This window comes from Marmota monax, unplaced genomic scaffold (assembly GCF_021218885.2).
Source record: "Marmota monax isolate L192 unplaced genomic scaffold, Marmota_monax_Labrador192_F-V1.1 WCK01_AAM20220418_F8-fsc00285, whole genome shotgun sequence".
NCBI lineage: Eukaryota > Metazoa > Chordata > Mammalia > Rodentia > Sciuridae > Marmota > Marmota monax.
Genome location: NW_026695045.1, coordinates 590,292 through 616,773, shown reverse-complemented (window position 1 = coordinate 616,773; position 26,482 = coordinate 590,292). Strand labels below are relative to the sequence as shown.

The window sequence follows — 26,482 nt, the reverse complement described above, 5'->3', positions numbered from 1 at the left end:
TAAATCACTTTTTGTTACACTCACATCCCCACCTCCACCACCATGGGTTCCATGGGAAAAGCAGTTGTCAGTGCTTCACATTTCAGCAGTGGAGACTTGGCTTATCTTGGCCACCAATCTAATGAGCAGAAAACTGATCACAGTACTTAAAAACTGGGAGGCCAAGGAAGGAAGATCACAAGTTCTAGACTAGCCTTAGGAACCATTAAGACCAAAAGGGGAAGAATCCTAGACCAAAGCCAGGAGGCTCAAAATCTGGCAGGAACAATCGGGTATATCTTTGATGACATCACAAACCTGACATCAAGTGATGCCTGCAACCAGGAATCACCTCTGGTTAGTTACATCGGTTAGCTTAGGTTACTCTTCATTTACAATTAAGAGTCTAAACTTATAAAGCACACACAGGCATGGTGAAGTAAAGAAAAGGGTGGAATTTAATCTTTATTTACAGGACACTGTAAGATATGAAATTCCACATAGAAATAAGAAACCCATTTAGAGGACAAGTTTCATACAGTATGTACAGTTTGGAACTGTTCAAGTATAGTTTTGTTGTAAAAAGTGCTACAATAACAAACCACATTTAAAAAGAGCTCTTAGTAGAGAAACAGTAAGACAAACTTATACCGAACATAGTACACAACAAACTATGCCTCAGCTGTACAGCCTAGAAGTTAAAGGTCCCTGGAGTCCCATCCTGAACTTGAAAGGTATAGCCTTCAGAGGTAGTTTCTGGCACAACATTTTGATCTTCTTCTTCCTGAAAATGTTAAAAAAACAACAATACTATAAACAACAAACATGGCACACTTCTAAGCAATAGCTTGTCTAAAAGTCTGCACTTATTCTTTTGTTTGTTTTTGTGGTGCTGGGGATTGAACCCAGGGGTGCTCTGCCACTGAGCTACATCCCCAGCCCTTTTCATTTGTATTTTGAGGCAGGGTTTCACTAAGTTGCCCAGGCTTGCCTTGAACTTGTAATCCTTCTGCCTCAGCCTCCTAAGGATCCTCCTAAGGATCAGTACTTACCTCTACTGAAAAATACTTCTCAATCAAGTTTAAGGAGGCCTTGTACACAGACTCATTTTCATGGTTCTGTAGAGCTTCAATTTTGTCCAAGCCTCCACATTCTTCAATCATTATACTCAATTTCTCAGTTTCACCTAGTTTCTCAGCAGCCTAAAAAAAATTCAAAGTTTACTGGCCTATACTCTTGAATGTTGTTTCAATGCCAAAAACAATATCCATATTTTCATACTAATATGTAGCAGACAGAAATAACCCCTTAACAGTTGCTTCAACAACACTGTGATAGTTTTATGTCCATTTTACGCTTTCTGGAAATTTTCAAGGTGATCAGATCTCTTAGCCTACTAATGATTGTAGCTGTCAGCCACAGAGATCTTAGAGATCTTAGATTGCAACTTTTTCCGTACATCAAAATCACATGGGCAATTACTAAAGCAATACCACATTCGAGTTCAATCAGTCTGCACTGGAAACAGAAATATTCCTCTGTAAAAACACCCTAGATAATCTCAAAGTGTAGTGAAGGTAAAAAATCACTGTCTATGGACAAACATGGCTTATCATGGATGTGCTAAAAACAGATTTCTCTGATAGGAATATTTGTGGTATGGAGTTTAGGGTGGTTACTAGGGATTGAACTCAGGGGTGCTCTACTAGTGAGCTATAATCCTGGCCCCTTTTTAAAATTTGAGTGTCTCATCAAGTTGTCCAAGCTGGCCTCAAACTTGCGATCCTCCTGCCTCAGCCTCCCAAGTAGCTGGGATTATGGGTAGGGCATATCACATCAGGCAAAGTTAAATTTCTTTCAAAAGTCCTCAATTTTAGGAGATAAATAAATATACACATGACATAACTGATTTGCTTCAAAATAATTTTGGAATTTTAGATGAGTGATTAGGAACACTGGCCACATACTGATGAATTGTTTACATGCAGAGACTGGAACACTAGCATTCCTTGTTCCAGACTTCACTCTATATGTAAAAATATCCAGAATCAGAAGTATAGAAGTTAATGAGTAGCACTTAACTACCATCAATTACTATGACAAAGTGCCAGCTGCTGGAATGCTTGGTTGAATTAGAGATGGAATCAAAAGAAAAATATTAGATAAATAAATCATTTAAATTTGATTTCACCAAAATGTGGTATGGATAATCTCCCCCGAAGAACCTGACTTTAAGACAAATACATCATCCTTTTCCCATCTCCTTGTTCTATGGTGGTGCACATGTATAGTATAGTCCCAGCTACTCAAAGGATAAAGCAGGAGAATGGCTTAAGCCTAGGAATTCAAGAGTAGCATTGGCTAGACACCCCATCTCTTCAAAAAAGAGAATGTGGCTCCACATCAGCAGGCTTTCTGTGGCCTACTGAGTATACTTAGCTGCCCCCACCAAGTCTAAAAGTAAAATGATCATGACAAAACAAACTCAAACAAATACCACCTTGTTAGAACTTACCTGAAAGATATTTGAAATGGCATCCAGAATAACCAGAATAATTTTGCTATCTTTCGCAGTTAAGAGGTTCATCAATGGTTCTATTATGCCACAATGAACAAGATATACGATCTGTTCAACTGTCCCACCGCTTGTATAATTGGTCACAGCCCATACAGCTTCCTTCTGTGTCTTAAAATCTGCCTGATAAACATAAAAAAACAGTTTTGCTTCAGAAAAGTCAAAAGAAATAAGATATCACAAAAACAATGCCTAAAACTACCCAACTGGTTCTATCCAACCTTGAGTGAAAAGGGTTAATGGCTATTGCTGTGGGGCTGGGGTTGTAGCTCAGTGGTAGAGCATTTGCCTAGCATGTGTGAGGTGCTGGGTTCAATCCTTACCACTACATAAAAATATATAAGTAAAATTAAAGGTATTACATCCTCATCCACAACTAAAAAATAAATTAAAAAAAAAAAAAAAAAAAAAGAGAGAGAGAGAGAATCTTGCTGGGCCTCGTGGTACAGGCCTGGGATTCCAGTAACTTGAGAGACTGAGGCAGGAGGATCACAAGTTAAAGGCCAGCCTCAGCAACTTAATAGAGCCAGGAAAAAAAAAAAAAGAAACAAAAATAAAGGAGCTGGGGCAAAGCATCTCTGGGTTCAAATCCTAGTACTGGAAAGAAAAAAAATCTTACCAAGCAAGCCTGCCTATAAATACCAACAGTTATCTGATTAAATCCTAAGATTTTGGAGCTTAGGTTGTGGCTCAATGGTAGAGCACTTGCCTAGCATGTGTGAGGCACCGGATGGATTCTCAGCACCACATATAAATAAATGAACAAAATAAAGATCCATCAATATCCAAAAGTATATAAAATAAATAAATAAAGAAATCCTAAGATTTTGCTACCTTAGAGAGAACACCAACAAGGAATGGGACTAATCCATGATTGACGACTTGCTGTATCTGGTCCTGCCGGCCAGCTGTGATGTTTGACATTGTCCACGTAGCTTCCTTCTGAATATTAGTTTTGGGGTTAGTCAGCAGGCTGGGAAAGACAGCAAGTGCACCTGCATCTATCACAACCTGAGTTTGTTCATCTGTTCCAGTCACAATATTCCCTATGGCTCGGAGAGCGGGAGTCTGAAAAGAAAGAAAAAAAAGAAAAAAAAAGAAAAAAAAGAAAGAAAAAAATTCCGATGGTTAACTTTTAGTTTTTCCAATATTGTTCAAAAGTTCTCTATCCTGGGGCTGGGGTTTGGCTCAAAGGTAGAGTGCTCACCTAGCATACACGAGGCACTGGGTTCGATCCTCAGCACCACATAAATGTAAAATAAAGATACTGTGTCCATCTAAAACTTAAGAATAAATATTAAAAAAAAAAAAAGTTCTCTATCCTAAAAGTTTTGACAAGCAAGAGTCCCATCATTGCCTGAAAATAAATAATATTTCAATATTATCAATCAGTTATCCTCCTTACTTATATGCTCTAATCTAATGATTAACTTACCACAATTGGCAATTCAGAAGCTCCCAGAAGCTTCACAAGTTGGGGCACAACTCCTGTTTTCACAACCATTTCAATGCGTTCATTTGGACCATCAGTAAGGTAGGAAATAGCCCAGCAGGTATCTGCTAATACTTCTGGATCATCATGATGCAGAAGGCGAACTAAAGTGGGAAGAATTTGCTCAACAGCATCTAATGGGGGTGCAGGATTCTTGTTGCGACAAAGATTTGAAAGTGTCCAGGTAAGATTACGTAAGTAACCACACTGAGGGAAAAGAAAAAAGTAATAAGGGCCTGTCTTGAAAGGCAGGAGAAATCAGAATAAAATGCAAGTAGCTTTACTTAATGTTAGTAACTTACTGCTAAAGTTGACATATCAGGAACTGCAAGAAGAGCCAACAGTGGGTCCACTGCACCATATTTAATAACCAAGTCTCGGAAAACTGAACCATCACCTGAAACGAAAGCAAGATTAATCACATCTGCAGGTCCAGCACCATCAACACTCAGTGACTGAATACATCCTCAGAAACTCCCTAACTTACTTAGATGCCTCTCTGGTGCCTTTTTTAGATGCCTCTCTCATCCCTAATAAGGGCCAGAAGCAAGATCAAAACTTGACACACAAGTCACTATAACTTGTAACACAGCCCTTCTCCCACCTCATTATGATTAGATATATTCAGTCAAAAAAATTTTAAGTGGAAGTACCTGCAATGTTTCCTAGAGCCCATACAGCTTGTTCACTGATGTGAGCATGGGGAGATGCCAAGAGAGAAATAAACGCTGGGATAGCACCTCCATCCACCACTGCCTTGGTCTGTTCTGATGTCCCAGAAGCAATGTTAGTGAGTGCCCAAGCAGACTCAAACTGAATAGGACTACAATCAGTTCTGCCTAAGAAGGACACAAATTTTGGAATCAAACCAGCCCGAATTATGTTATCTATGGGGGGCTGTTTTTCCCGAGAAAGCAATTTCCTAAGAGAAAAGAAAAAGAGAAACAAAAGTTAAAGGTGATTAACAGAAGACATTTGTGTGAAAAAACAATTTAAAATGGAATTTGAGCATTTAGAACTTTAGACAATCTTTTAAACAAGCACTACCTGCTGAGCACTACATACTGAAGACAACCAGGAACATAACAAGCTGAAGAGATGACATATGGTGCTACATATGTGGTACAGCTAAATACCTTTATTCCAAAAATAAAAATATTTTTGCATCCTTGCAAAAAATTTGACTTGAAATGCTACTTAGACAGAATTTTTATATTTTTAAAGTACACCAAAAAGTTAACAGTAATTAATCACTGAAGGTGGAATTTTAAGGAATATAGAAAATTATAGTTAAAAGTATCACATACAGAAAAAAATAATTTTTCCAGTACTGGGGCTTGAACCCAGAGTGCTGTACCTCTGAGCTATAACTGCCCCCCCACAGTTCTTTTATTATTATTTTTTTTACTTGAGACAGGGTCTCCAAGTTGCTGGGCTGGCCTAGAATTTGTGATTCTCCTGCCTCAGTCTCCTGAGGTGCTGGGATTATAGATGTGTGCCACCATACCTGGTTTTACCTTAGGAAAAATTTGAAAAATTTGAAATAAGCCTAAAGCTGTCCCCTTCCTGCCAAAAAATTCTAACAATTCTTAATATCTTAAGGTTGCCCGTACTAGAGAACATAAGACTTACCTAGCAGCTTGAGTAGCTTGGAGTTGGCTTTCCAAATTGTTGCTATTTATGCCTTTGACAATGTCATCAACAGACCAATTCACAGTGCCCTGAAAGAAAAAGGGAAATTTACAGATTATTTTAAGGCCAAATTTAAAAAATATAATCCATGCTTGCCATTGTTTATAGACACTTAGATTTATAGTAAGTTACTAAAAGTTTGGCCCTACATTTAACCTTACCTGCTAAATATTAATTTTATATGTAAAACAGTTCTGAAATTTGTTGTTTCATTGGAGTCTCAAGTTATTTAAGCATTCTGTCAACAGTGTTGGCTGGGTGCCACTGCTGTCACTGGTAATCCCAGCGGCTCAGGAGGCTGAGGTCCTAAACAATTTAGTAAATCTCAAAATAAAAATTTAAAAAAAGGGTTGGGGATGTGGCTCAGCATCCCTGGATTCAATCCCAGGTACTAAAATCAAAAGTGCCCCTTTCTCTAGGAACTCATAACTTAACAGTAAAAATGTGACAAGAAGACAAATAAAATAAATGTTATAGGCCAGGCACAGTGGCACAGGCTCAGGAAGCTGAGACACGATGATCACAAGTTCAAAGCCAGTCTGAGCAACTTAGCAAGGACCTATGTCTAACTAAAATACAAAAAAAAAAAAAAAAAAAAGGCAGGGGTGGGGTAGGGAGGTGGCTCAGTGGTGAAATGCTCCTGAGTTCAAAATCTGATACCAAAAACTTAAATATTCCTAGACAGCATTCACTCAGTACTTTCTGCCAGTGCCTTAGGTTATTATAAGATGAAGGGATTTGAGTAATAGAATCCTAGAAAAGGCAGGCAGGAGTCAGGCATGGTGTTGCATGCCTATAACTGCAACTACTCAGCAGACTGAGGCAAGAGGATCACAAAGTGGAGACCAGCCTCAGCAACTTAGTGAGACCCTCAAAAATTTAAAAGGAGCAGGGCTGGGGCTGTAGCTCAGCCGCAGAGCACTTGCCTAGCATGCATGAGGCACTGGGTTTGATCCTCAGTACCACATACAAAGAAAACAAAGGCATGCTGTCCACCTAAAACTACAAAAAATAATTTTTTTTTTTTAATTTAAAAGCGGGGCTTGGGTTGTAGCTTAGTGGTAAAGCGCTTGCTTCTCATGAGTGAGGCCCTGGGCTCGATCTTAGTACCACATAAAAATAAATATATTGTGTCCATCTACAACTAGAAAAGAAGAATTAAAAAATAATTTAAAAGGAGCAGGGCGTGGTGGCACACGCCTATAATAATAGCAGCTCAGGAGGCTGATGCAGGAGGATCCAGAGTTCAAAGCCAGCCTTAGCAAAAGTGAGGCACTAAGCAACTCAGTGAGACCCTGTCTCTAATGGGATGTGGGTCAGTGGTCCTGAGTTCAAGTGTAGGACAGTGTCCAGTATTTTTTAAGATGAAAGGGATATATCTGAAGATCTAACTGGATCTAATTTATTGAGGGCCTTTATAGAATATTGATTTTTAGCAGAGAGAGAACATGCCTAAAACAGTAACAGGCATCACTCAATGCTGGGGATAGTCTGAGAAATGTGTTGTTTGGTGATTTTTATCCATATACAAACATCATAGGGTGTACTTACACAAACCTGGAACGTACAGCCTACTATACTCTAGGCTGTATGGTACATAACTACTGCTCCTGGGCTATAAACCCATATAGCATGTTATTGTACTGAATACAACAGGCAATTCTAGCACAATGCCAAATATTTGTGCATCCAGACATATTTAAATGTAAAAAAGGTACAAGAGAAAAGATTTTAAAAAGGTACAAGGCTCTTGACATGATGGAGCTTGCAGGACTAGAAGTTGTACTGGCTGAGCCAATGAGTGAATTCAAAGGTCTGACATTAAACTATATACTTCTGTACACTTAGGCTACTCTAAATTTATAAAAAATGTTTCTTCAATAAATTAATAAATAATTAAACTTAGCTTCCTATAATTTATGAACATTTTGATTTTGTAAAATTTATCTTAAAATACAAAACACATTAGATATGCAATGCTTTTTATTTATCCTCATTTTATTAGCTTTTTTCAATTTTGAACTTTACGTACTTTTTTAAATTAAAAACTAAGATATGAGTATACACATCAGCCTAGGCCTGTACAGGGTCAGCACTACATGTATTACTGTCTTCCACCTCCCCATCTCAGCCCACATAGGTCCACTGGAGCGGTATTGTACATGAAGCTGGCATTTCCTACGGTAACAGTGCCTTCTGGAACACTTCATGAAAGACCTGCCTCAAGTTTTTTTTTTTTTTTTTGTACCAGGGATTGAACTCAGGGGCACTCGACCACTGAGCCACATCCCCAGCCCTATTTTGTATTTTATTTAGAGACAGGATCCCACCAAGTTGCTTAGTGCCTCAATTTTGCTGAGGCTGGCTTTGAACTTGATTCTCCTTCCTTAGCCTTGGGAGTTGCTGGGATCACAAGCGAGCACCACCATGCACAGCTCAAGCTCTTTTTAAGGAGGAGTCATTCTTTTCAGAAATGTGCCCATGTTGTTTTGCTTTTGATGTTTTTCATAAGAGGTTTACTTATAAGGAGAAAATGTACCATGAACATTCTCTAGTCATTTTCAGTAGTGGAGTCCATCTTTTTGATCCCCTCTCATACTGAGGACTGAACCCAGGGGCATTGAACTACATCCCCACACCCTTTTTTTTTGAGATAGGTTCGATAGGTTCTGGATAAGTTGGTTGCTCAAACCATCCCTGAACTTATAATCCTCCTGCTCAGACTCTCAAATAGCTGGGATTATAGGCAGGAACTCCAATGCTCAGCTTAAACATTTTAAGAAGCTTGTTGAGGTCTGCAAAAACTTCTGTTAAATCCTTCACTTCCTTAGAATTCTTTTTCTTTTCCTGCAGTTTTTCTTTTCTCTTATCTCTTCTTTAGCTATGCATTCCTGTTCCAGTTCCACATAATCCTATAGAAATACCATCATATTTGCAGTCTAGTTAAAGGAAACAGTGTGGCACACAACTGTAGTGTTGGAAAAATTTTAAGAAAAGAGTATATGACACAAAATAAAGGGAATAAGATAAATTTGGAAGTTACCATAAATATTTCAGGAAGAAAAAGATTTGAACACTGGTAATAAAGAAAACCAAAAAAAAAAAAAAAAAACAAAAAAGAATAAAAATAGAAAACATAAAAAAATTCTGAATTAAGTTGCAAAGTGGTTAGTTCTGAACACAGTTAACACTAACACACCTAACACAGTTAGGTCAAGGTACCCAGCTAGTAGCCAGAAATGCAGGGAAACTGCAGGAAGGTCAGAATTCAAAAGAATTTGGAATTAGCTTTAGTAGATTATAGAGGATGAGTAGGAAAGAAGATATTCATAAGAATTGCTGATTGGGAGCAGAAAAAAATCTTCACTGATTTGATAGTAAAAACCATAATACTATGGAATATTACTACGTAAATTTCAAAGAAACATCCATATTGATTTTCTGGATTATGGTAATAATTCATGAACTATATTATATTTACCTGATTGTTGCGGTTTTCCTGTAGTGGTGAAGTCGCATCATCAGGAAAGGAGCTTACATTTCTCCTTTTCAGCATCTGGTCATCCTTCTTAGCTTTCCTCAGCTCCACATTAACTTCTATTCGGCGCCGCCTCATTTCCTTGAGAAAAGATAAGAGATCGGTTCACCTATCACATCAATTTTTGTTGCCAAGTGAGGGCATTAAAAAAAAAAAAATCCTTCTAAGTCTTAACCCCTTCTCAAGTATATTCTCATTTGACAAATACTACAGAAAAACAACAGAAGAGACTCACTGTACTGTCTTTTCCCTTGTTCTTGAATCTGTTAAGCCGGGCAGCTGGTGAATTAGCATTCTCATTGGTGGACATGGTATGAGGCAAAGGGAGAAAGCTAAAAAAATGGGAGGAAAAAAAATTCTGTTATTATTTTGCTTTGTCAATAAGAAAATCAAATAAGAATTATCAAGCAAAAATTGAATCCACCTCTACTCTAAGAAGGCACTTCAAGTTTCCAGCACTATGGATGTGGTTTTAATCAAGAGAATTATCCCTGCCTCTCTAAAAGGAAACTATGCATCAGAAATATAATCCACGCCATATAAATTTAAAATTTCCAGTAAGCACATAAAAACAAAAAGAAACAAGCAAAATTAATTTTAATATTTTAACAACATATCCAAAATATTACTTAACATGGAATCAATATTAAAAATTGAGATATTTTACTTTTTTTTACACATTTTGGAAATCCTATATGTATTTCACATAGCACACAGTGTGTCTTACACAGCATACCGCATATTTCAATTCTAACTATCACTTTTTAAGTGCTCAGTAGCCACAAGTTCTGCTCGCCACCTCATTGGACAGTGTAGATATACTCTAAAGTCCATTAGTTAATGGAACACAAAGTAGGGGAACACAGTTGACTTACAGTAAAAACCTATGTCCTTGGAAGGCCTCTGAAGGCGCTCCCTGCCCTACTGTCTTCTAAAATGATCAAAGTAAGCCCAGTGTCCACACTAGTTAAATAAAAATCGCTTCATCTTGCCAACACTGGAAACTTGTGACATTGGGCTGCAGCATCTTCAGCATCTTGCACGCATTTTCATTTCCAAAGATTTCCAGTGAATGTATCCAATCAGGATGACATCAATTGTGCGTCAGACTCAAGACACCTAAAACCATACTCCAAAAGATGACAAGTCAAAGCCCTCCTTACAATCTGCTGTCTTTAATTCCATGGTGCTGTGACACTGTGACACAGCCTACCTAGGGCCTATGTGTTGGAGAGATCTCTCCCCAACTGCCACCTTCATCCTCATCTTTAGCCTCTGAGCCCTGTGTCTTCAACCCCTTCAAGGGGAACCTACAGCGGGGAATGGGTGAGAGGCCAGGGCCACCTTGACACCCCGGGACATTCGCCCTCGGTCCTGTCTCCTGGATTCCCTGGGCCGCGACGCGCTAGGGCTTCCGCTGCGGTTTGCAGCGCCTAGATCCCTAGAGCCCCAACCCCGCATTGCGAAATTAACCCGCCTGATCAACGACCGACGCCCCAAGGCAGCGTCAACCTGGGAGGCCAAGGCCAGGCCCAGATAAAACCCCGGGCCTCCCTTCCGCCATCCGCAAGGCCAGGGTGGCCCGCTGGCAGCCGTTCGCTCGACCCGGCTGTGGCCTGAGTCTGTACCTGCACAGCGGGCTCAGGCTTCCACAAGAGGCGGTGCAGGGCTTACAGGTTGCGGATCAGCTGCCCTCCAAACGTCCACCGCGGCTCAGCCCAGAGACGGTGTGCCTCGTGCAGCCGGCCGGCGCGATTTAAATTTCCCGGTGACTCCGCACTCCGATTGGCTGGTTCGAGCCTAAGCTATGCACCCATTGGTGGATTTGAAAAACACGTTAGGCGGGGAGGTGGGGGGGGGAAACAGACGGCTAAAAAGAAGGGGAGGACAACCTCGCGAGATGAGGGAGTGGCCGGGCGATCCCAGAGCGCTTTGCAGGCTGGAGTGGGCAAACTCCAGGTCCCGGCGTGCAGCGCGAAGGGGCGGTTCCCCGCTGCTGCCGGCCCCAGTTTGGGGGTGTTCCGCGTTTCTGCAGTGTGTGGACCCGTGACTTTTTCCTGTGCTGCTGCCTTAAATGCTACAAAATTATTCTAAAACTCATCATGTTAAAAAAAAAAGTCTTTATATAAAAATATTGATTTGCATTTTTTTCCTCATAGGAAGGGTCTTGGCAAGGGTTTCTGGACATGGTGGAAGGGAGGCATAGAGCAGATTTGTGTTGCATTTTTCAGGTTCGATATTTACATATATTTTTAATTGTGTCATGAGACCATGTAGAAGCCACACATATGTTCACAAAATTTTTATTATGCCGCTTCAACTTCTTTTTTAACTTATCAGTTTTAAATAATTTCAAATACAGAGTGGCAAAACCTGACCTAGATCTGCCAAATATTAATGTTGCCACATTTTCTATGTAGACATGTGTATACATGCATACATATAACTGATTTTTATATATCGTTGAGCCTTTTGATTGTTTCATGTCCCTTTACCCCTTAAATATTTCCAAATGTATCTCAACGGGGCGGGGAGACATTCTCTTACATAATCACACAGCAAATCATCAAACTGTTGCCATGTATTTCATTAAAAAATACTTAAAAGATGGTTATAAGCATCCAAATCGTGGACCATTTTGGGTTTTTTTCCTGCAGTTTTTCTGTGTCTTAAAAAGAGTAATTGTAGGAAAGTTATATTGGTTTATTTATTTATTTATTTATTTTACTACAAGTAAATTCAAACAGTGAACTTTTTCCTCTCTTGCAGGCATTCATGCCAGCCTCATTTGGTGTGTCCCTGCCAAGGAGTTCATGATGGGTTGCTCTTACTAGCAGTCAACATAATCCCATCCCTCTAAGTGCAAGAATGTGGAAGGAAACCAATCACTGCAAGGCATTTTCTTGGCTACTGTGAATGGTTCAGGGGCAGGCACATGACCTAAATTCGTTCACTTGGGAAGCCTATTTCTTTTGTTTAATGCTTGAAGATAGGAAAACAGGCACTCTTCTTCTAAATAGGAATGAGAGTCCATAGAAATTTGAGTAAGAACATTTGTAGAAAAATCTTGCAAGCTCTGATCAACAATCTGCCCTATGTTTGAGGGTTGCGGTGATACTTCGGAAGGTTTGCACACTTATGTGATCCAGTGTTTCCTGTACTGTTAAACTGGTTTCTCTTTTGCTTGAAAATAGTAGATGTTCCCAGAAGTGTTCTGAGCTGGGTGTGGTGGCACATGCCTATAATCCCAGCGGCTCAGGAGCCTGAGGCAGGAGGATTGCAAGTTCAAAGCCAGCCTCAGAAATTTAGTGAGACCCTGTGTCAAAAAAAAAAGAAAAAAAATTTTTAATTAAAAAAAGGAGGTGGGGGTGGGGTTGTGGCTCAGTGGTAGAGTGCTCGCCTCCAATGTGCAAGGCCCTAAGTTCAATCCTCAGCACCACATAAACATAAATAAATAAAATAAAGATGTTGTGGGGGAAAACAAAAAGGAGCTGGGGTTGGAGCTTAGTAATAAAGCACCCCAGTACCAAAAAAGTGTTCTGAGTGTAGTACATTAATTAATATATTTGTCACACCTTTCTGAGGTAGAACTATTATCTCAACAGATGTGAAAACTGAATCTTGAGTGCTTAATTTGTCGAGGTTTACATGGCCAACAAATGACAAAAACAGGATTCAGGAAAAGTGAGATCCTTGCTCTCATTAACTATTCTGTACCAGTGCTTGAAAATGACCTGAAACACAAGTAAAATGTAAATGTTGCAATTGAAAGAAAGATAGTTGTCCTGAGGAACCACACTCTACCAACTCTCAGCCATTGTAGTTTAGATGGGGATGCAGGAAGGACTTCATCTGGCCTAAACCAATGGGAACATTCCATTTCCCAAACACAAAAATTGGTGTGGTGATTGTGATGGTGTGGTTTGACTATGGCTTGAGGGTATCCCCGATGGAAGCTTAATCCCAGTGTGGTGATATTTGAGAAGTGGTGGAATCTTCAAGATATGTGGCCTACTTAGAGGTAGTTAGGTCATTGGAGGCTTGACTCAGAAGGAATTAATGTCATTCACAGGGGACTTTGGTCAGAGGCTGAGGTAGGAGGATTGCAAGTTTGAGGCCAGCCTAGGCCATTTAGCAAGATCCTACCTCAAAAATAAAAAGATATGGGCTAGGGCTATGGCTCAGTGGCAGAGCACTTGCCTAGCATGTGTGAGGCACTGGGTTCTATCCTTAGCACCACATAAAAATAAATTTTTAAAAATAAAGATATTGTGTCCATATATAACTAAAAAAAAAGGTAACTCAGTGGGAAAGGACCCCTGGGTTCAATCCCCCAAACCACTAAATAAATTAATTAAATTAAATAAGCCTGGCCCTGAATGTGTCTTTGCTTCCTATCTCACCTTGTGATCTTTCTATTGTTCCTTCTCAAAAGTACTTCTGCCATGATGCCATGTGCCAAGTTGTGAGGTAGACAAGAAGGCCCTTGCAAAGCTGAACAGATGCTCTCAACCATTGTAGTTTAGATGGGGATGCACTTTGAATCTCCAAATCTATTAGCTAAATAAACCTCTTTTCTTTGTACATTAGCTAATACCTTGTGTTTTGTTATAGCAGCACAAGGCTAAAACAGTGATAAAGATGTAACAAGGAGATCAAATGTCCACTGAAACCTTTGAGAGTAAGATGTTCCCTCTCTTCTACTGGACTGTGTGCTGTGATGATGGGAATCTGAGTACAGAATTCCTCCAGAGAAGCAAATCCAAAATGTAGATCCTTGAAACAAAGCTGAGTCAGCTCAAGCCTGAGGCCGGTTGTATTCATAGACTCTGATTATATTGGAAAGATTTTTAAAAATAGGATTTTGACACCACCACCCCCAATTCCAACTCCACTAGAATGGAAGTTCAATGAGAGTGAGAGTTGGAGATACACACACACACACACACACACACACACACACACACACACTAGTTGTAGATGGGCACAATACCTCTATTTCATTTTTTTTTTTTTAATGTGGTGCTGAGGAGCAAACCTAGTGCCTCACATATTCGGCAAGTGCTGTACCACTGATACACAACCCCAGCCCAAGAGCAAGAGTTTTGATCTATTTTGTCCCCTGCTGAATTGCCAACACCTGGAACAGTGTCTTACATGGGGGTAGATGGGGGTCAGGGTTTCCACTTACAAGCTGGGGTGGGAGAGACAAACATTCAGTCCATAACCATTCAGATTGTCAGAAAGCAGCAGCCCAGAGAGGGAGACAGGGACCACCCGCTGCTGAGGTGGACATCCTTTGGTTTCTGCCTTCCTTCCAGGCCTCCTTGTTAACTCATCTTTCAGTTCTGTGAACTGCGCATCCCTCAAACAACCCCCTTTCTGAGTTATGTGAGCACAGCAGCAATGGCTGATTCTCCACCAAAGCTCTCGTTCCTCTCTCTCCATTTAGAATAATTATTGTGGGAAAGTGGCCACCCAGCCAATGACTCTATTTCTCAGTCTCAGATTTGGTGGAACCATCCATCTCGTTCACATGAACGTGATATGTTTGTCTTCTGAATCCGAGTTGAGGAAATGAGTGTGTGTTTTTTCTGCCTCCTTTTTGTTGGTTTGAAGCAGAGAAGCAGAACCACGTTGGGGCCATATCTGGAAGATGTTGAGACTGGAAGGATTCTGGGTCCCTGTATCACCTGCCACTCAGAAACTCCCATCTTAAGTTTTACGTGAAAGAGGGGGGAAAAGAGTCTTTTGTGAAAAGTCACAGATATTATAGGGTTGATCTTTTACAACAGCTAGAGTGAGTCTAATTAATACAGTTCAAAGTAGACTTCTGTTGCTAGCAGCCCAAATTCCCGAACGGAATGAACAATTGGCACTAGGATTAAGAAGTTGGCAATAGACTCACAGAGAAACAAGAGGCATTTTGAGCTATTTAAATCAGAGACTGAGATAGAATGAAAGGTGGGGATTTCATCAATATTCTGATATGGGAGATGGCAGTCCACAGAATGCATTATTGCAAATGACCTACTTGAGTTATCACCCACTGAAAGGGAATCATTAGGGACAAAACAGCTGTAGCAATAAACACATTTAAAGGAGCTGAGGAAAGTTGAGGTAGGCTCAGTGGACAAGCTCATGTTGAATGGTTTCCAGTGACTTTTAGGGAACCTATGGCAATGTCTAGGGACATTTTTGGTTGTAACTTGGGAGGTAGATGCCGCTGGTATCCAGTGACGAGAAGCCAATGGTTTTTGCTTAACACACTGAACAAACCCTGACAAAAGAATTGTTCAGATTGAGGTTAAGAAAACCTTGGATTAGCCAATATGAACTAAGAAAACGACAAGCTCAAATTCAGAATTTTTGCCTCAAGGAATGGATTAATGAAGCTTGCTGCCTGCTGTGGGTAGGCTGGCAGACTCTTTATGGTTTGCACGAATTGGGAGAGATTTCTGAAACCACACCAGAGATTAACTTTTGTGACTGATGAAATGCATGGCCAGTGGGTTTCCAACCTGCCAGGGTCTGTAGGTGACAGGGTACAGGGAGCTCCTGGCTATTCAACGCATGGTCCATGGCCCTGAAACATCAGCATCAAGTTAAAACACTCGGGCCTCTCCCAAGTACCCTCAGTCAGAATCTGCCCTCAACAGCATCCCTAGGTGTCCTGGTGAACATTAAAATAAACACTTCAGTAAAGGATCTGGAGAACTATGTGCCCCAGTTACCAATCTCCATGTATGAGCTATATCACAAACCCACAGTCCTTAAAGGGTAGGCACTCTTTAGGAAAGAACTGTTATAACACATTTGCATACTAGGTACCTCCATCCTATTTTTCCTAAAGGGATCCACGGTCCGTTCAACAATAACTGTGTTTAGGGGGAAGGGAAATATGACTGATTCTGAGGACTTGGAACAGCACTACAGTCAGGGTAGAACCTGTAGGGTCATACGATAAAAGTGGTTTTTAACCTCAAGTCACTGATTTGGGTCTGGGGCTGTTTGTTCCTGAGTCTGTGGTTGAAATGGACATTCTCAATTGCTGGTGGGACCCTTGCTAGTTTCCTCACCCTACTGTAAGAAGCATGGCCACTGGACGTGGGAAAGCCACTGGTAGAGCTCCCGTGGGTTCAATCTCCAGTTCCAATAAGCAAATAAATAAGAACTAAGTTAAGGGCTGGATCTGGGGCTCAGTGGAGTGCACTTGCCTGTCATGGGTTGATAAAGGTCTATCAACAACTGAAAAAAAAAAAGAACTAAATTAATAAAAAAGGAACTCAGGAGCAAAACTGCATCTGGGGGAACTACAGAGATTAGTGCCCTTTTTTGGGATTCTTCAGCCGGTAACTCCCCTCTTTCCGGCAAACAGCTCTTAAGTAACTGCTGAACACTGAAAAGCCAGGTAGCACAAGCTGCCAAGGGTGAGCTGGGGGTCATTTGATCCCCAGCCATAAAGTTGGGTGGACACAGCAGTGCTCCAGGGTGAGGCAGAAACCAGGAAGGAGGGAGCAGGAGCAAGCAGACCCAGGAGGGAGAAGAAAACTGTATGAGCAAGAGATTGACATTTTCAGCTGCTGATTTCTTGCCTCAGGAGACATTTGTATCATCCAATGACCACTTCAGTGGGCAAAACGAAGACACATCTGCATCACGTGGCATTGGCCAAAGTAGACTGCTCCTAGTTGATGGCTCATGTGGAGGTGGCCTTGAAGGAGAATAAACACTAAAACTCCCACAGGCAGAACTCTGAGCAGCTTGCTTTTCTTTTCTTTTTTTTTGGTACCAGGGATGGAACCCCAGGGGCACTCAACCACTGAGCCACATCCCCAGCCCTATTTTGTATTTTATTTAGAGACCGGGTCTCACTCAGTTGCTTAGCACCTCGCTGTTGCTGAGGCTGGTTTTGAACTCTCAATCTTCCTGCCTCAGCCTCCCAAGCAGCTGGGATTACAGGTGTTCGCCACTGGCGCCCAGCTGAGCAGCACTCTTTCTGATACACCATTTTCCTAAAAGGACAGATAGCTTGAGGTGAGGATCTATACACTAGAACACTAAAAACCAGTTTGGCTAGCTGGTTGGCATGATGGGTGTTAACTATTTACACTGCCCAGCAGATAATCACTCTTCTGCTACAAGAGTAATTCCTGAGTGTCCTGAGGGAACTGGTGCTCACTCAAACCAGATCATGTGATTGGGCAAGGCGGACTCCACCTCCAGGATGGACTCCAGCTGGCATAAACCTGGGAAAGTAATCCTTCCCTAAATCAGGGTGGTTGGTTCATGCAGTGCCCATGACTCAATGTGGATTAACAGAACTGGACGTGGGAAGCCGGGCGTGGTGGCTGGTGCATGCCTGTAATCCCAGTGGTTCACGAGTTCAGAGCCAGCCTCTAAATGCGAGGTGATAAGCAACTCAGTGAGACCCTGTCTCTGGATAAAATGCAGAATAGGACTGGAGATGTGGCTCAGTGGTCAAGTGCCCCTGAGTTCAATCCCCAGTACCCTGCTGCCAAAAAGAAAAAAAGAACTGGGAATTCTCAGACTAATAGGAGACAGGTGCACTCCCTCTACAACTGGGAATTACAGTCATGTATGCAAAATATCCCACGAAGAGGAAAGAACCTGTTTGAGAATGGAACAGTACAACAGCGTAGAATAAGAAGAGAATGACCAGATTCTGGGGACACTTTTAAACCCCCAATCCAGACACACCTAAAGGCAAACCTATCTTTAGATTTAGTTGTATAAGCCAGTGAATTTCTGTTTTAGTCAGGTTTTTCGCTGCTGTGATCAAAAAACTCGACGAGAACAATTTTATTTGGCACCCAAGGTTTCGGAGGTCTTGGTCCATACACAGCCGACTCCATTGCTCTGTGCCCTAGATGAGGCAGAACATCAAGGCAGGGGGCGTGACAGAGGGCAGAAGGGCACTATGGAGGAAAGCAGCTCAGAACATGACCATCAGGAAGTGGAAAGAGTGAGTTCCACTCACCAGGGAAAAATATAAACACCAAAGTCCCGTCCCTAGTGACCTGCTTCCTCCCACCACACCCTACCCGCCTAGTTACCACCCAGGTATTCCGTTCAAGTGGACACATGCACTGAATTAGGTTAAGTGTCTCCTAACCCAGTCATTCCACCTCTAAACTTTCTTGCACTGCCTCATACAGGAGCTTTGGGGGGACACTTCATATTTAAGCCACAACAATGCCTTATTGCTGAAGCCAATTTTGGATTGGCTTTTCTGCCTCTGGCAACTGAAAGATGGTCCCAGATGTACAACAGTTCACTTTATGATTTTGTGGTTTTATGATGGTACCAAAACCAAAACACATTCAGTAGAAACTTTTAAATTTGAATTTTGATCTTTTCCTGGTGTGAGGTCAACTTTCCATTAAGGAACAAATATCTGATAATCAATTTACCAGGGAAAAAGGTTGACTTGACTCAGTTTCAGGCCATGTGTTGGCCCCATCACCTTTAGGCAGGGACAGTTTGTCATGACAGGAGCACATGTTGGAGGAAATCACTTACTTCATGGTGGTTGGGTATCAAAATGAGAGAGGAAGGGGCAGGGTCCCATGACCCCCTTTGGGGGATGCCCCCAGCAACCTAACCTCCTCCCATGAGGCCAAGTCTTTAACACATGGGCCTTTGGGAGACATTTCAGTTCCAAACTGTAGCTTCTGGGGTATCCACAGGATATTCCCCCTCAATGCTGGGCAGTGCAGGAAGCTGTAGCTTCCAGTCAGCCATGCGACCCTGAACAACAGAGGGCCTATAATGTACTGTTGGCAACATGGTGTTGGTTACCGTGTTTTGTGGCTTTGCATCCATCATGGCTTCAAATGCCCATGTGTGTGGGTACCTGAGATATTTAACACTCTCTCATAAAATGGGCTTTGCATTGGATGATTTCACCCAACTTTGTAATGAGCAAGTTTAAGGTATGTTAGGCATATTAAATTCATTTTCCACTTGAAATATCTTCAATTTACAATGGGTTTATCAGGCTATAACCTCATCATAAGTCTGAGGATCATCTACAGCGGTGGATTCAGAAAAGTAAGAGGGGAGGATTGATGACATAGGTGGTTTAGGGAAGAGGCACATGTATGGGTCTCTTGGAATGAATTTAGAAGGCATAGGCATTTGAGTTATATGAAGAGTGACTCAAAAGCCTCCACCGTGGGACAGGATCTTAATATCCAGGTGGCCATGATGATTTCTTTTGGGGATGTCTCTCAGTGTTTTTCTCTAGCCAGAACAGAACTTGATTAATAAGATCATAAAATACCTGGCCAAGGCAGCAGAGACAAAGGCTCAGGAACATGCCCTTCCTGACACTGAGGGTACCTCTCTGCTGGGTGTCCAACCAGTCCTGTTGTTGACTTCACACCCTGAAAGGATGACTCAATTACTTAGTGGTCAGGACACTAAAAATGGATGAGGCAGTAGAGACACTGAAATTGGACTGGATCTTTTTACTTTCTGGTGTGTCATTCTGCTGACAGCACCAACTTTCATTCACTTTCTGCAAGTCCTGTGTGTGTGTGTGTGTGTGTGTAACCGGGGATTGAACTCAAGGGCATTTTACCACATCCTCAGCCCTTCACAATTTTTATTTTGAGAAAGGGTCTCCCTAAGTTGCCCAGGCTGGCTTTGAACTTGCTGTCCTCCTGGGGATTTTAAGTATGTGCCACCAAAACCAGCTTCTGCAAGTGTTGCTGGCATGGATCCTCACATAACATTGCTCCAACAAGACACTGCACAGTGAAATTAGGGAATTTCCAATTAAAATAATGGGATACCAGCCAGACACAGTGGTGCATGTCAGTAATCCCAGCTACTCAGGAGGCTGAGGCAAGAGGATTGTAAATTTGAGGCCAGCCTTGGCAAATTAGCAAGACTGTATCTCAAAACAAACAAGATAAAAGAGTTGGGGATATAGCTCAGTGGTAGAACACCTATCTAGCATGTATGAGGCCCTGGGTGCAATCTCCAGTACCACAAAAAATCATCATCATCATCATCATCAAAATAATGAGATATGATTACATACCATGAGAAACTATTAATATGGATAAAATCCAAAACACTAATAATGCACCAATGATGGTAAGTATGTTGACCAACAGGAACTCTCATTCATTGCTAGTGAGAATGAATCATGATGTTTGTTATTTGGCAAAAATGAGCCGAAAACTTATGTCTACCCCAAAGTTGCATACAAATGTTTATAGCAGCTTAATTGCCAAAATTTGGAAACAATCAAGATGTTCTTCAGTAGATGAATAGATACACTGTAGTATATCCATACAATGGAATATTATTCAATGATAAAAATAAATGAGCTATGAAGCCACAAAAAGACTTGAAGGAAACTTAAATTCATATAGCTGTGTTAAAGAAGCCAATCTGCAGAAGCCATATACTTATGATTACAACTACAGTATGTGACAATCTAGAAAAAGCAAAACTATGGAGACGAACAGGAGGCTGAGGCAGGAGGATCACAAGTTCAAAGCCAATCTCATCATACCTAGGTCCTAAGCAATTTAGTGAGACCCTGTCTCAAAATAAAAAGGATTAGGGATGTGGCTCAGTGGTTGAATGCTCCCGGGGTTCAACCCCTGGTACCAAAGGGGGAAAAAAAACCGACAAAAATCAAACCCTGGACACTGTAAAAAGATTAGTGTGGTTGGAAGGGATTCTTGGGGGGAGGGAGAGAGGGAGGGAGGAATGAATAGATAGAACACAGAGCATCCTTTTTAAAAATTTTTTAGTTATAGATGGATACAATATTTTTTATTTTGTTTATTTATCGTTATGTGGTGCTGAGGATAGAACCCAGTGCCTCACATGCGCTAGGCAAGTGTTCTACCACTGAGCCACAACTGCAGCCCACACAACATTTTTAAGGCAGTGAAACTATTCTATATGGTACTGTACCCCTGCATTATTTAACTCAAGCATTATTTTCTAATATACATTTTGAATATACTGGACTATGAGTTATGCAGATCTTCCAAGTGTTCACAAACCACACTGTACATAAAAAAAAAAAAAATCACACTCATGATCTGGGGCTGTAGTTGAGTGGTAGACTCTTGCCTAGCATGTATGAGGCACTGGATTTGAGCCTCAACACCACATAAAAATAAATACACAAATAAATAAGAAAGAAAGATATTGTGTCCATCTACAACTTTAAAAATTTTTTTTAAATCATACTCATAACACTACCTATGTCATCAGGAAAATGTTTATTTGAAAACTACTAAGTTTATGGTAGTAGACACAAAATATCAATGTTTAAAATGTTTTCTTGAAAGTTTGTTTCATTACCAACAAATAGTGTCCATTATTTTCTTGGAGTGCCATGCTTACTCTGTTCACTTTCTAAAAAATACCTGCAGCATGCCCAAGTCCAAACAATCATAGTTTGTCTGTCACTAAAAGCTTTTTTACTTCCCATTAACAAATCAGCTAGTCCCGCCTACTCTCAAACATCTTTTTTCAAAAGACAACCATCATATTTTGGTATGGGGCAGAAATGCAGACATGACTTATGAATACTTTCTAGACTGTCAAAGTTAAAGATGTATGCTTGAGAATGGAGCCTTAATACAATTATTTATTCTTACAGCTTTACCTGCCACGTTGCTAAGTAAAGCTGTTTTTTTTCCTCCTACCATGTGCAGAAAGTGAAGAGTTTGACTACCAGTACAGCCTCAATTTGCTAAGGTGCCAGTTTTACCCATCATTGCTTCTGCAACACCATCAGTACAAATGTCAATCAATGAATACTTTCTTAGCTTTGATGAAAAGCAATTCCTGGATGTCTCATAGTTCAAAGGCCAGAGGTAACGAAAGTGATATACCATACCCCAAAAATTAAAAATATACACAAAAATGTTAATAGTGGTTAATTCCAAATGATAGAACTAGGGCCACTTTCAATTTCCTTTGCATTTACGTTATTTTTGGAAGTTGCAAAGAACAAATACTACATTTGCAAGAAGAAAACAAGTATTTTTAAATCCTACAAATGCAGCATCTTCATGCAGCGAGCATAGAGATATTGTGCATAGAACCAGGAAGTCTCTAAATTCTTATCCAAGATTTTTAAATGAAGAGAAAAACCTTTAATCCGGAGGCAAAGAGAAGACGTGAGGAAAATGGATCTAGGTGAGTGGTGCTTGGGAGAAAGGGCAGGTTGATTTGAAGTTCTGTTGGGGTGAAAAAGCCTGCTCACCCTGGCATCGGCCAACAGTCCCCAGCACACAGATTAACAAACTCATCTTTGTTGAGTAAAAGCAAGAGAGAAAGGGAGGGAGGGGGCGGCGAGGCTCAGGAAGTTTAGGGCTGGGGTTCCTGTAAAGCGGAGGCCCTGATCTGCGAGTGCTTCCGCGCCCTTCAGTGCACAGTCCCCGGGGCATGCTGGAAAATGCAAACGCCTACTCGGGACGAATGAATGCGAGTACAGGAGAGAAAGGCAGGCACTGGGATTTTGCTTAAAGTTCACTTGTGGCGCCAACTCTACAGCCAGTATTCACAACCTTTCACGAAGAACTCAACGGAAAGGAGACCGCTCAGCTGCGGTCCGCGTGCAGCACACTAAGTTCCCGAGAATCCGGGACTCAAGTGCCGGCGCGCGGGACAGTGAGTGACAGCCACAGGCCGAGAGCGGCCGCTAAGGACCGACTGCGCGCCCAGCGGCAGGCCAGGCGCCGGAGGGCGCAGGCGCCCGTTGCTGCCGCTGGGGGCAGCCTCCAAATCACACGCCACCCTTACGCGAGACGTTGGTGCGCGGGGGCGGTGCCGCGATGATGGCATCACGTAAGGAGAAGGTGTGAGAGCCCCGATCCTGTGGTGACCCAGTGGCCTAATGGATAAGGCATCAGCCTCCGGAGCTGGGGATTGTGGGTTCGAGTCCCATCTGGGTCGCACGGAGATTAGTTTTGGTGGAGAGAAAGGTGATCATAAACAAAAAAGTCGACTTTACAATAGTCATTTCGTTTCTCTGCAGAGATTGAGATCGATTGTAATACAAAGTTAGAGAGCGTTTTAAACCACTGTAACAAATCTTTCAGGTGGACACTAAATCTGCCCCCCAAAAGAGGAATTTTACTCTCATTTTAAAAGCATTTCCCCCAACGTTAAACTTTTTTTTTTCCATTTGTACAGGGGTTACACTGCAATATGTAAGATCTTATCTACGTGAGCTTGATTGTAAACATTAATAAAATTTTCTCTAAATAATAAAAATTACTTCTCCCAGCTTTATTCAGGCATAATTGCGTATATTATATACACAATTATATACTTTTTAATATATGCAATTATTATATACTTTTATAATATACACAATTATATTATATTGTGTATATTTACAGAGAGGAATTTACTCTTGCTTAATTTATACAGATTTATTTGTTTCTTATCCACACGGATTTTTTCTTTCTTTTTTTTTTTCTTTTTTGCGTTGCTGGGGATCAAACCCAGGGTCTGTGACTTTGAAAGAAAAAATTCTTACAAAACTGATAACTGGACAAACGGTATCACCTCTTTTACTGTCTAGCTTTTCTGGCTGAGCTTCACACTGGGCAGCTAGCTACCTTTGCAAAACTTTCTCCTCATCCTAATCCCAAGGATGTGTGAGCGGATCCAACTGGGCTGCCTCCAGATTGCCAGTGCTAAACAGATTTTATAGAAAAGCAGCTCTGCTGTTACAACATTCAAGCATAATAAACATAATTTATGGGTTCTTTTCCTCAAGTATTATGAATGAAAATATTGTAATTAGAACATAAGGGGTTTTGGTGCGTGTTCGAGTGTGTTTTCTACAAATTATTGATATAAAAGAAATACAGAGTTCAAACTGTTAAAGATCAGTTCACTAACATGAAAAGTTTAAACTCTTGCAAATTTGTACAGAAAGAATGTCACCGAGTTAATTTCTACTCCTTGAAAACAACTAAACACTAAAGCCACTGTGGTAAACTGGATTTGAGTCTCAAACAGGAAGAAAAAAGGGGTTTTGGTGGAAAAAAATCAGTAGGATCTATAGTAATATGCAATGTTGATTCCTTTTTTTTTTTTTAATGTTTTTTTAGTTGTTGATGGACTTTGTCTTTATTTTTATGTGGTGCTCAGAATTGAACCCAGTGCCTCATGCATGCTAGGCGAGCACACTACCACTGAGCCACAACCCCAGCCCCGCAATGTTGATTTCTTAGTTTTGTTTTTTTTTTTATGTATTTATTTTTTAGTTGCAGTTGGACACAATACCTTTATTTTATTTATTTATTGTTACATGGCGCTGAGGATCGAACCCAAGGTCTTGCACGTGCTAGGCAAGTGTTGTACTGCTGAGCCACAATCCCAGCCCAGTTTTTTTTTTTTTTTAACATTTTTTTTAGTTGTTGGTGGACCTTTATTTTACTTGTATGTGGTGCTGAGAATCGAACCCACTGCCTCAGGCATGCTAGGTAAGTGTGTTACCACTGAGCCACAACCCCAACCCTCTTAGTTTTGACAAATGATCATGATAAGATAACATGTTAAATCCAGGGAAACTGGATATATGAGAATTCTTTGTACCATCTTGCAACTTTTCCATAAGTCTGAAATTATTCCAAAATAAAAACTGTATTAAAACAACAATAACAACTGAACAACCAAGGGAGAGGTTTAACTGACACCCTGTCCCCCTTTTTAAGTTTAGGAACTTAGCGCTGAGTTTTTAAACCAGAAAGCATCAACAAATGAAAAGACCAGAGGATACATTTCATCCCAGTCCTGGTGTCTCAGGGTTGGGAGTTGGTGACCACATTAGGACTATACATGCAGTAGGCGATTCAAAAAGTCTGAACTGCATGAACTCCTGCCTGTCATCTGTAGACAGCATCTGGGGGGGGGGGGAAATGGTGACAGTGTGACCCTGGTTCCCTAAATGCACGATTGCTCATGGATATGAAATGTGCAGATCCACCAGGCCCTGGGTGGCTCAGTCCTCCTCCATGGTGCCCTCCTGGCCTACCTCAGTCTTCCGTGGCTCCCCTTAGCCCAGCAACTCTCTGGCAGAAGTTTCTCTCTCCCTCTCCATGGCTTGTTCAGCTGAAGTCAACAAACACTGAGGAGTGGCTCCTGAATACCCCAGATTCAGATCACTCAGTGCAAATTCCACGTTTTCCTCTTCCCTCCATCTCTGGTGTGTACCTGAGTCCTTCCCTCTCCTGTCTCTTCCCTCCCACTGCCCCCGCTCTGAACCCTCTCTCTGGGAAACTTAGCTGGCACTTAGTGATCTCTGGAAAGCGCACTGCGTTCACTCCCCCCGCTGTGGGTCTTCAGCTGGCCCCTCTCAGGCTCTTCCTTCTGAGCCCCAAGGCATTCTGCAGCCCTGCAGGCCCTCTCTCCACCCAGCCAGGAGGCCTCCAGGATGCTCTCCACCTGATCAGCGGCCTCTCCACTCTCTGTCCTTACTCCCCTGCCACCTAGCCTGCTCCTGTTGTGACCTGTTAGTTGGAAAACTGAAGAAATACCTTTCAGTCCTCGTCTTGCTTTTATCTTCGATCTTTGCCCCAAAGTTTCAAATTCTTGGCCAATCCTTCCTTCTTGAAGCACTCTTCCCCAGGCTTCCAGGGATCTCTTTTTCTTGTTTCTGCAAACAACTGATCAGTGGCTCCAGTTTCCTCTCGTTGCCAACAGTGGCAGCAAACCAGCCCCAGGCAGAGTACCCACAACTCCCTGGAAAGGCAAGAGGGAGGGGCACCCATCAGGAGAAGGGGAAGTAGAGCCGGAGGGCCAGATTTGGGGACCCCAGCAGGAATCAAGGATACACCAGAGGACCCCAAAGTGCAAGAAGCTGGAAGCGCACTGTTTCTCAGAGCCCGAGGGCCACCACTGATCGTTTTCTCCATCCCAGAGAGATGCCACTCTGTCCAGAATCAAGGTTCCAGGGGAAAGTTACAATTGTTCTAGCCTGGGTCAGCTTGGGTCATAGATGTTTCATCTGTTGATTCATGAGGCCACCAAGGAATTACTCTCCTACCCGCCCTTTGTACAAATAGGAAAAGCTAATTTCTTAAACAGAAATTTAAGTCAAGAGTGGCATCAATGCTTGCCATGTTGAACACCCTTGCTGTTCCTTTGCATACATCTTGTACATTTTCATATTCCATAGTTATTCCAT

At 41.6% G+C, this 26,482-nt stretch overlaps 1 protein-coding gene and 1 non-coding gene across 3 annotated transcripts; one reads left to right on the top strand and one right to left on the bottom strand.

Moving 5' to 3' along the window:
- Positions 1–414: 414 nt before the first annotated feature.
- Kpna2 (karyopherin subunit alpha 2) lies at positions 415–11,043 on the bottom strand. Of its 2 annotated transcripts, none has more exons than XM_046427778.2 (11): positions 10,905–11,043; positions 9,512–9,608; positions 9,220–9,357; positions 5,679–5,767; positions 4,700–4,968; positions 4,349–4,443; positions 3,990–4,253; positions 3,389–3,622; positions 2,495–2,677; positions 1,032–1,181; positions 415–763 (listed from the first exon to the last, which is right to left on the bottom strand). In XM_046427778.2, exons 2-11 carry the CDS (start codon positions 9,584–9,586, stop codon positions 671–673), a joined length of 1,590 nt encoding a protein of 529 aa, XP_046283734.1. In that variant the 5' UTR covers positions 9,587–9,608; positions 10,905–11,043; the 3' UTR covers positions 415–670. The 2 variants fall into 2 exon arrangements, with proteins under 2 accessions (XP_046283734.1, XP_046283735.1); XM_046427779.2 differs by lacking the exon at positions 10,905–11,043 and adding an exon at positions 10,152–10,788.
- A 12,119-nt stretch (positions 11,044–23,162) lies between these two features.
- On the top strand, positions 23,163–23,235 carry Trnar-ccg (transfer RNA arginine (anticodon CCG)). Its single transcript has one exon. It is a non-coding gene; the product is annotated as a tRNA-Arg (tRNA).
- Positions 23,236–26,482: the final 3,247 nt, after the last annotated feature.

Bases quoted from the DNA above. Each gene is read 5' to 3' on its own strand.
- Kpna2 (XM_046427778.2), bottom strand. From the start codon at position 9,586: ATGTCCACCAATGAGAATGCTAATTCACCAGCTGCCCGGCTTAACAGA. The intron at 4,969-5,678 runs GTAAGTCTTATG...CTTTTCTCTTAG, and splicing joins CAAGCTACTCAAGCTGCTAG to GAAATTGCTTTCTCGGGAAA. The intron at 3,623-3,989 runs GTAAGTTAATCA...CTTTCTTTTCAG, and splicing joins CTTCTGAATTGCCAATTGTG to ACTCCCGCTCTCCGAGCCAT.